This window comes from Oncorhynchus masou, chromosome 10, assembly GCF_036934945.1.
Source record: "Oncorhynchus masou masou isolate Uvic2021 chromosome 10, UVic_Omas_1.1, whole genome shotgun sequence".
In the NCBI taxonomy this organism is placed as follows: domain Eukaryota; kingdom Metazoa; phylum Chordata; class Actinopteri; order Salmoniformes; family Salmonidae; genus Oncorhynchus; species Oncorhynchus masou.
The window spans coordinates 13,744,695-13,756,141 of NC_088221.1; the positions used below are offsets into that span (position 1 = coordinate 13,744,695).

Genomic DNA, 11,447 nt, shown 5'->3' on the forward strand with positions numbered 1-11,447 from the left:
AGGAAGAGAGAAATTATCAGGAAATAAAGATCTGGCATGGAATGTGCTATCAAGGAAGCAAAATTAATCCGTACATTGATAACGAGCACTTATTAAATATCAGATCACAAGACTTATTTACACAGACTAATTGTGGCTCAGAATAGACTTACTTATAAAATGCCTCTGCAGTGGACGGCCATGTAAATATTGGCCTTTGTTTTCCCTCTGTTAATTGGAGCATGTTCAAGGAAGATAGTGGAGGAGAAACATGAGCCTTCCATAACATGGGAAACAGATGCTCCCCACTTCTGTCTACAGGCACCTCGGTTTGAAAAGGCAAGAGAGGGGGATGAAAAGAGAATAATAAAGAAGAGAGAGTTGAAATCTAATGAAATAATGAGTCTTAAAAGAAAGCTGGATTTGCCTGGGCTAAAACCTGAAACTGAGGAAAATAATGGTTTAGGTGACAGCATTGCTTTTCGGTTAGATAACTGTCACGTATTTCAGAGTAGATTAAAGTCTGAACACATGAGATTCTGAGAAGTATTTCAGGAGTGTTTTACCAGTTGTTAGAGCCTATACAATTACATCAAATATTTTAGAAATTGTAAATAGATGTATTGTTATTAGCGCTGCATAAACTATTGAACATTTCAGAGTAATTGTTGGAATATTTGTGGTGAGTTTAGCATCTTTTGTTCACAAAGGAATGCAGCAATACACATATTACTTGATAATTACTTGATAACCCCTGGTGAACAGCAGTGGCTCTGTGCATCCCATTTTCATGCCAACTGTCACTCTGTGTCATATCGTATTTACGTATGCATACCACTGTCCCTTTTAATTAGCAATTTCAGGTCAGTGCAAAACCCATCCTCCTCCAGGCTGTGGCAAGGCAGACGTGTGAATGAAATGCCTTCAGTGTAATTTGATCAAAAATAGGCCATTACAGCCATAATCATAATGGCAACAGCCTCTCTGTAATGTTTGCTCTCCAGAAACAATCCATCTTGGGGTGAAACAGCAACACTTATATTGGTGAAGAAGCAGAAAACCATGAAGAAACACAAAAGCACAGATCCGTTTGTAAAAAATAAAGGACCCATGCTAGACAAGGTAATTATAATGTAAGCAAGTCCCATCATTTTCAAAAAACCTCAAGGAAGGCTTTTTCCTGCCCACATTAACACTACAATTAATTATGATAATCACTTCTGGGTATGAAAACAAACATCTACTTTAGAAAACCTGGCCTGGCACTACATCCTGGAGATAAATATTTATTTTATATTTTATTGTTGAACTTGTATATACAAAACTGTGTGAACTGTGTTTAATTTTGTGACCACTTCTATAATAAATGTTTGAATTGATCTGGTATTATTATTATTGCCACCAAAGAAAGACAAAGCAAATTGAGTCAAATGTCTTGTCATATTTATACACTCGCTGCAATGGGTTTGTATAAACATTTGAATGTTCTCTCAGCTCCAAACTGATTTTCTTCCAAACACACTCAAACCCATTCTAAAAGCGTCGTTCAAGGTTCCTTTCATGGACAACTGCATTCACAGCAAGCTGCTATTGTATTCCTATCTACTAAATTATGCTTTGTTGCATATTCATGGCTGCCTTGTCCAGAGTGAGGAGGGTGAGACAGACTCTTGGGTCCTGGGAAAATTGGGCTGAACAAGTAGATATGTCACAAAGCATTCCTCTGTGATTACAACACATCTGCTGAAATCCCATCCAGACAGAAGCTCATTTCTAAGCTCCGCCTGGACACTGTTTCTAGGTTGTGTTATTGTTGTATGTAAAACCCCGTGGCAAAAAAATAACAGACTGACCGTTTCAATTTGACTCATCTACAAGACACAATGAGTCATGATTAGAGCAAGATATACAGAAGATTTTGTAAACATAATATTCTGTTTAAATGCATTTTGTCTGAAGGATATGTGTTCATAACATTGAAACATATCCACAGTGCCTCCAGACCAAGAAGTATAGAGTTATTTGTTTACATTTCCAAGCGAATAGGCACGAGCGCAGAGGAAAATGCCCAATAAACTAAAGGACTGAAATCTACCTTTTCCTAAGAGGTGTATAGTGGGAGTCCTGACCTTCACTGTGCCTTCTGTTTCACCTGACCTCATCATTTGTTGTTCTTTGTTGCCATTCTATCTGTGCGAATAGTTTAATGGCTGTCTTCCCACAAAACTGAACTTTCAAACAGAATGAGATATCTATGTTTAATCTACACTATGGCTATACCCTACTCAGTCATGTTTCCACTTCTTCAAACAGTCTGCATGGTGCAGTTGAAAAATGAAGCGTTTGAATGTGTTCATTCTGTAGACCATTTATGCTGAAATGGGTTGACTTTTGGGTTTTGTCAGACTTTAAAACCAATCCTGTTACAGTTTTGCTCACAACAGGCGCAAACGTGCCATCAATCAAACTGAATAGATAGCAGCCAGGAATATTTATCTTAATCAAGTTCCATGTGATATATTAACACTTGATTGTTATCATGATGTATACTTCAATTAATCAAATTATTCTTCCCCTAGATTAGACAATTATCAAGATTTTGTTTACATAAAAAAACATACACAATGCATGTTTACCTGAAGGAGTTCATGCAATCCGTTTCTGTTGCTGTTCCTGGAAAGTACAGGCTGGAATTGTGATCTACTGTCCCACCTAGTGGCCAAGCTCCTACATCACGGGGGGATGTCTCCTTTCATATTAGGAGTTACATTCACTACATGGCCAAAAGTATGTGGACACTCCTTCAAATGAATGGATTAGACTATTTCAGCCACACCCGTTGCTGACAGGTATATACAATCTAGCTCACTGCCATGCAATCTCCATAGACAAACAGTGTCAGCAGAATGGTCTTACTGAAGAGCTGTGACTTTCCATGTGGCACCGTCATAGGATGCCACCTTTCCAACAAGTCAGTTTGTAAAATCTATGCCCTGCTAGAGCTGCCACGGTCAACTGCAAATGCTGTTATTGTGAAGCGGAAACATCTAGGAGCAACAATAGCTCAGCTGTGATGTAGTAGGCCACACAAGCTTACAGAATGGGACCGCCGAGTGCTGAAGAACACAACGCGTAAAAATCTTCTGTCCTCATTTGTAACACTCATTACCGATTTCCAAACTGCCTCTGGAAGCAACATCAGCACAAGAACGGTTTGTCGGCAGCTTCCTGAAATGGGTTTCCATGGCCGAGCAGCCGCACACAAGCCTAAGATCACCATGCGCAATGCCAGCGTCGGCTGGAGTGGTGTAAAGCTTGCGGCTATTGGACTCTGGAGCAGGGGAAATGCGTTCTCTGGAGTAATTAATCACGCTTCACCATTTGGCAGTCTGATGGACAAATCTGTGTTTGGCGGATACCAGGAGAGCGCTACCTGCCCGAATGCATAGTGTCAACTGCAAAGTTTGGTGGAGGAGGAATAATACAATGACATTCGAGATGATTCTGTGCTTCCAACTTTGTGGCAACAATTTGGGGAAGGCCCTTTCCTGTTTCAGCATGGCAATGCTGAATCAGTGCACAAAAGTGAGGTCCATACAGAAATGGTTTGTCGAGATCGATGTGGAATAACTTGACTGGCCTGCACAGAGCCCTGACCTCAACTCTATCGAACACCTTTGGAATGAATTGGAACGCCGACTGCGAGCAGGCCGAATCACCCAACGTCAGTGCCTGACCTCACTAATGCTCATGACTGAATGGAAGCAAGTCCCCGCAGCAACGCTCCAACATCTAGTGGAAAGCCTTCCCAGAAGAGTGTTATAGCAGCAAAGGGGTACCAACCAACACCATATTAATGCCCATGATTTAGGAATGAGATGTTCGACGAGCATACACTACATGACCAAAATAATTTCCTAAACAGAAAGATGATTTCACCCTGTGAGGTAGATGTTATGAATATAACTGTGTACATCACTAATGTGTCCTTACTGGAGGGCTGAATGACCAACATTTACATATTTTCCAGATGGAAGTTGTATTTTCTGAGAGAAAAATATAGCCTAACCCTAAGGAACAGGGAAAACTATCATTGATTAGTGCACACCGTATCAAAACATGCCAAAACACTTTGCAACAGAAAAGGTTCTTATTGGACAAATTGAGATAGAGCTCCCCCAGTTTGTTAGTTTTTCCCCCCCGTTTGGTGCCTACTGAATACAACCCTCTAGTGCTATAGCAGAGCCAGGACATGTAGTCAGTGAGAGAGTGGGTGTGACCCCATCTCATGCTTGACAGATGACAGTGATTTATAATCTATATGCCTTTAAGGAGTAATTAGACTGTCCTCAATCCGGTGTCCTAATTCATCAGGTCCTTTTTAATTATGCATTGACAGATGTATATTTAGCTGTAATGTTCTATAACGATCACAGGAATGGACAGAATAGTGCTGATATGGATATGGTGGGCATCAATTGGGGGGGAACCAATATAACCAATTCCGATATTTTCTTCCACTAATTGGTCTTTTGACCTAACACAGATCTTTTCACAGCCAATCTGATTTATCAAAATACCAATTCGTGAGAAGAAAATCAGAATTGGGCTGCTTGTGTAAACACAGCTAGATGATGGATTACTTTAAAATTCCATTAATGTAACATTATTAACCATGTCGACCTGTTCATTGTCAGTATGACAACTGCAAATTGTCAAACTTGTCAAAGAAGCAACATGCGCACAACTACTTTGACTGCAATTTCATCCATTATAAAATCTCAAAACAAGCACAAGGTAACCAACCATGTTTGCCCACAAGATGAGACACTCACACAAGTCAATCAAAAAAAGAACAGGCGGGTCCATAACTCACAGGTGATTTCCAAACTTTATTTTGAGTAACAAACAGGGCTTAGCTAAAGCCACGTTAAATGAATATTGCACAGTAATTAGCAAAAAGCTTTCACAGACATTCAAAAGACCTTATGAGGGTGTAGTTCTGTCAATACACAATTTTAGGCCCACTCCACAAACTGTAACATACTGGATCACTAATACATTAGTAAAGGCACTGACCATACCAAAATTAGTCCATTATAATTTGGATTAATAGCTTTGTAAAAAAATAAATGATTATTTAGGAAGTCAGAACAAGGAGATGGTTCAGGTCAAAGGCAAACGAAACTCACTAAAATGTTCTCACTACAGACTAATGCACAAAAAAAATCATATCTATTATAAATGTAATCATCTGTAAAAGCTTGTCAGTACATTGACAATCGCCACAGAATGCTTTGAACTAAGTTACAGCAGCATGCAAACAATGGGACACAGGTCCGCAGAGATCCCCTTTCTTTGTTGAAAAAATGCACACGGGTTGAATCTGTCTCTTTGACAAGCCTTAATCTGTTTGTTTGAGATATAAATGATGGATTATCCCTCTAATTTCAATTACTTGTATTTATCTCTTAAATCGAGAACTAAGACATTTGAAGCCTGGACACTAGGGGAAGAGAAACTCATTGAAAAGTATGAACACTTACAAGGGCAATAGAACATGAAGATGTTTGATAATGATAACTTTTCAAATCGGACTCGCCATGCAGTACAAAGACCACAAATTGTATGCAGATGCAGACAAAAAACAACAGGAGACCGAATGTCTTTGAAGATTGAAAACAGCGATTCTCACAATTCAATATTGAATTAATTCTAACTGCAAGCAAATGATAGTCTACATTCACAGTAATGGACTTTAGGGCACCCTGAACTATGAAGACAGATTATCTGAAGGAAAGTTTTCTGAAAACACACTTTCATTAGGATCCTGTTCGGCAAACACAAACATCCATAATTAAAATAATACATCTTCAAAAAAGCAGACGGACCCAATATCCATAAGGGAGCCCATTCAGACAGGCAATGGTGTGAAGGACCTAAGCAGACGGACCCAATATCCATAAGGGAGCCCATTCAGACAGGCAATGGTGTAAAGGACCTAAGCAGACGGTGGCTCTAGTTGGTGGTAAACGTTTTGCCACGTGTCATTCCATCGCAGTATGTTATTTTATCTGTCAAATCATCTCTCCTGGACAATGGAACCCGCCTCAATTAAGGTCACCTTTTTCTCTCCGAGTCCTCTCCTCCAAGAGTGACTGCACACAGCATAATCTAAGAGGACTTCCCACTAAGCCATGTCATCAGTCTCCACTAGGCAGGCCTCGTCAGAGGTGGGAGACCTGAACGGGGGGTGGTACTCGAATGACGTGAGGACGGTACCGTGTTGGTGCTTCTGGTACAGGAACCAAAAGACTGCAGAGATCCCCATGATTCCGATCACACTGAGAATTACCAGAGCCGAAAGCAGTGGACTGGGAGCTGAGCACACAAAAAACAATGCAGGGATAGGTCACCATTGAGCTTACTGCATTTATAGAAATATAATGAATAGAACAGGCTGGGACACCTGTTCTATTCAGTCTTTCCATGACTGTATGGCTATCTAAGAACAAATTAAAGGAAAATGGCCTCACTTCACTTACCAAGTTTGCCGTCCTTCTCTGCGTTTGAAGAAGAAATTAACATCATATCAGTGAAACATGACAAAAAATAATTCAGAAATGAAAATAAATCTGCAACCCCTTGTTAATCAAACTGACAAAACAACATATTGCTGCAGTGGATTTATGTCAACAGGACACACCATAACAAAGATCACCTGCGATTCAAAATGTGTAATTGTTGGGAAATTAAAAGAACATGGCGGCCAATATTCGGTGGTCAGAGGCTATTTGATGGCCGCCCACTGCGCACGGGCGACATTCGTTATGGTGTGTCCCGTCTCTTCAGAGTAGAAAGGTTATGGTTCACAAATGCTGATAAAAATAGGGCCTTACTTTCAGCAGTTTCACAGACCACGCCATTCTCTGGGTTTTCGACACAGCTGACTTTCATCCACTCCCCTGTGCTGCTGTGCATGGCCACACAGGTGTCCATGGGAATCAATTCAGACTCACTAGAGTTATTCCCCCAGTTATTAAAGCTCAGACCCGTTTCATCTTGCCACTTAAAGTCCTCATCTTATCAGACAAATAAACAAAGACATCAAATTTAGAAAAATAGCAATGACCATTTATTCTCCCTCTTAATTTCACCTTTCATAACCCCAAAAAGATATCATCATAGAGAAGATACACAGTCAAAACAACCTTGTTCAAATAAAATCAGTGGTGTCTGCGTTTTTTCCACATGAAAGCCGTTAATATCTGGGTGTGGATCAGTTTATTTGAGTTTATTTTTTTCCCATCCTCCTAGAACTTCATAAAAAAAGCAGGATTTCCTGACATTGTGCAGTTCAAAAATGGGACAGCTGCATTAGCCAAGCTTGACAAAACCAAAACTCTTTCCAGGCAGTTTTAGCACTACTGTCAAAGTGTACAAGACCTGATGGACCTTATTAGCAAAGAAATGTCCTCACAATACTCATTATGTTACAAATATTACAAACACTGACCCCAAGGCCTAGTTTAATATGGATTGTGGCAGTGGGTCAAGTGATCGCATTATACTGTACAACCAAGTGATATGGCAAAGTAAAATGCATAATACGGAGGTGTCATATTTTCTACTACATCTAAAAGTACTTACCATCACTGTCATAATACATGCCCAACCACACGTGTATGTTGCCTTTCCACACCTGCGGACTGTACTTGGTGATGAAATTATTCTCCTCTGCACTTTGGACACTCAACAGTTCTAAAGAGAGACAACATAGGACAATCTGTGGCAATTGAAAACTAACATTGAGAGTAGTTTGAAATAGTTCAATTCAATTATCGCCCTTTCATCTAATACATAACAATAAGAAAGGTGTAACATTATGGAATAAAAAGACAACTTCATATCGGGGGCGTCGGAGTACCATATCCTGAGCAGAGTTTTTTCGCAGCGTCAATCGTATAGCTTTTTGCCACGTCTTCTTCTCCATGGATGAAGTGGTAGCATCTTTGTCTGAAAGGCACCCAGGTGCGCCCATCTGCAGGACAGTCTGTGCAGAGAGTTAATTATGAGACAAAACCACTATAGTTTTCTACATCCACTTTCAAACAAAGTTAGGCGTCCCTGGTCCAACTTACATTTCCAACAACCTGCACAAACTAGTCAAGCAAGTGACCGTTTTATCAGTAGGGACGTGAATGACAAACAAGGATGTATGTTTGACTTTGTTAAGCGAGAGAGACTTTAGTGCAACATCCAATACATCTCGAGAACCCAAGGTGGCTTATAGCAGGTCCCCATCTTGGGGTTCTCACCTGATGGTATGGAGGACAGGTTGCCCCACGTGAACTACAATACCGGTGCTCTGTTTTAACGTCTAGAAACTGGATTAATCCTTGCTAGTGGTACGGTTTTTCAAACCCTTGGAACTTAACTTTCATATAAGCAAGAAAGAACCTTAAAAATGCAAAAGATACACCAACCGTTTGCAGTTCAGCAAAGTTGCACCTGATTGTTTTTTCGCACACTGCCTCAGCTATGACACATCCTTTCACCTTGTGCTCGCGTTTCCATTTGACCGGATCGCATGCATTTCTTAAAATACAGCTGGGGGAAACTTTCCTAAACTGCATACATTAAGTGTGTCTTTTGTATTTAAAAATGTATTATTTCTCGCTTACATAAAAGTTACGCTCCAAACGTTTCCAAAACCGCGAGGCGTATTTGCGTCTAGACGGAGCTTTTGGACAGCGGCGGGGCATTTGCCAAACAAGGCTAAATGGGACGTCCAATGGCTCAATGTAATGCAATGGATTTTTTATTTGATTTAACTATGCAAGACAGTTAAGAACAAATTCTTATTTACAATGACGGCCTACACCGGCCAACCCCTGGATGACACTGGGCCAATTGTGTGCCGACTTACGGGACTCCCAATCACGGCCGGTTGTGATACAACCTGGATTCGAACCAGGGTGTCTGTAGTGACATCTCTCGCACTGAGATGCAGGGTTACATACTGACTAAACCGCCCGTGTTGCGTGCGCTGCAAAATAAAATGTACACATATATGTTATTCATTCATTTAATCCAAACTGCTGGCAGGCATCTGTGTAGCCAGGCAATAAAATATGATCCAGTTGGTGGCGGTAATGCATCTTAAAGTTCGTTGCCAAAACGTCATATAAAATCCACAGAAGAATGAACAACGAGAGATTAATCTACAGATAAAAAAGGGAAACTCAGTTAGTTTTCTTTGATTAACGGTCGGAGTAGAGAACACACAATTTTGTGTGACTCAATTCTACAAAGATCCAGCAACAACAAAAAATATTTAAAAGTGCATTTCAGGTAAAACAACAACCCAATGTTAATTTCCCAGGACAAATTAGCTAGCTAGCAAAATTTCCATAAATGTTTCATGTGTGTTTCAACCTGTTCCCAAATTAATATAGTGTCATGAAAATCAACAGGCACACGTATTAAATTGTCATATTGAAATCAAGTGCAATATTATCACTATTACTCCTGTTTACATGTATATATTACATTAGTATATTACCATAATTATTTATATATTCCTGCAACTAGTCACTTTTCAGCCCTGTTTACATATATATCCATTCACCTATCACGCCTATGCTGACATTCTTGAGCTCACACTCACCACCACTTATGCTGCTTCCAAACTGTTTACTATTATTATTTATCCTGCTTGTCACTTTCTCCTAATCCCTGCCTAAATATACATTTCTACTTCAAATACTCCAATATCCCTGCAATTGTAAATTTGGCTCTGGCACTAATCCCATGTAATTAATTGATTGTTTACATTTTGTATGTGGACACACTTTGAGAATAGTCTAAGCACATTTTACTGAGTGTGGTTTTTAGACTACACACTTCCTGCTTCCTTTAGAAATTAGGGTCACATTACTGTTTGTTTAAACCTTATACCTCGTGATGTCCGAACTTGGTTACAAGCCAAGTCACCCTCTAATAAAAACGAGCAAATCTGGCATGTAATCAGACAAAAAATATGAAGCCCTATAAAGCAGGAATTATTATCGTGCGCAACGCAACAGTAAAATGTTACACGTTTGTTCAGCAGGACACCGTGTGGAAAGATTTTCGTCCAAGTTTAAAATGAAACATCAACTTCCAGTTGTTTTCTCGAACAATACCGATGAGTAAAGAGCATTTCGCATCCGGTTTTAAACAATACAATACTGATTAAAATAAATATACAATGTCGACTTACCACCAGCTAGAGTAGATTGCCAACAAACAACAACAAAAAGGAAATTGCATAAATATATGGGGCAAAGACGACATCCCTTCAGTGACTCCATGTTCGCAAGCTCCAAATCATAGCTCCAAAATGTTCTTCTTCTTCTTTGGTGTGGTATTAGGACGGACTACTTCCTGAAAAGTTGTGTTGCCGCCAGAGATATTACGAACGGGAAACGTACACAGCGGACGGAAATATGATTCCAAGGAGTTTCCTATCTCCTCAAAAGTATCTCTGTTGCCGCCCACTACTGTACTGAGAAAACAAAAGGTGGAAATCCAAAACTTTTAACACCCTTTGACTTCCGGAAACAACATACAAAACCAAACAAAAAGCAAGGCAACAAAAAACATGTCGCCCCCCTCTTGGGCCAATTGAGATATCACATGTGACTAACACATTTCAATTCATTACTATAGCTCTCCCACCTTGGGCCAATCAGTTTAATTTCGGTGGCAAGACGCATCTTTCACCCAAAATCGTGTCAGGCTGTCTGAGATAGAGCATGTGACATATGGGCAGGCTCCTGACAATGTAAATAGTTTGTATGCTTATTTGCATGTGACTATTCCTCTTTTGTTTGTAGATATATGTTAATACATTTTTTTTATCCCTTAAAAAAAACTATATGGGCAGGCTTAATCCACGACCGTCTAGCAATGCAACGTCGCATGGGGGATTTATGTACGACCGCTGTGTCAATCATAATGTAACCTAATAGTGTAACATATCATACTAAATGGAGCTTCACATACAAAATAATACAAATTGCCCTGAGACCACGTTGCAGCATTTCACGTTGAAATTAAATTCTACCCCACTAACTTTAAATAGTGGTAAATACTCGCCCCAGTGCCCAGGGGCAGATTTGGAGACCCCAGGAAGAGGCCTAGGGCTGCTGAACAAAGAGCTATTCGGAGTCAGCTATTTCAGGTGAACGAAGCAGAATGAAAATGCTAACTGGAAAGACTTGAAATGCCCTCCATTACTAAATGTCTTTGCATCACCACATAGAATAGGGGTGGGCAATAATTTTGGTTTGAGGGCCACACAGGGATAAAAAAAAAAATCAACAGACCGCACAGATTTTTTTCCAGACCGATTTGTTTGTCAAAAGCAATTTGCGGGCCAAAAGAAGGGCAGTCGCTTCTGAAAGTCTACACACCCCTTGCAC

General features: G+C 40.0%; 1 protein-coding gene across 1 annotated transcript; it reads right to left on the reverse strand.

Moving 5' to 3' along the window:
* Positions 1–4,851: 4,851 nt before the first annotated feature.
* LOC135547176 (CD302 antigen-like) lies at positions 4,852–10,525 on the reverse strand. Its single transcript, XM_064975928.1, has 6 exons — positions 10,244–10,525; positions 7,907–8,032; positions 7,630–7,740; positions 6,879–7,061; positions 6,525–6,542; positions 4,852–6,360 (listed from the first exon to the last, which is right to left on the reverse strand). Exons 1-6 carry the CDS (start codon positions 10,332–10,334, stop codon positions 6,170–6,172), a joined length of 720 nt encoding a protein of 239 aa, XP_064832000.1. The 5' UTR covers positions 10,335–10,525; the 3' UTR covers positions 4,852–6,169.
* Positions 10,526–11,447: the final 922 nt, after the last annotated feature.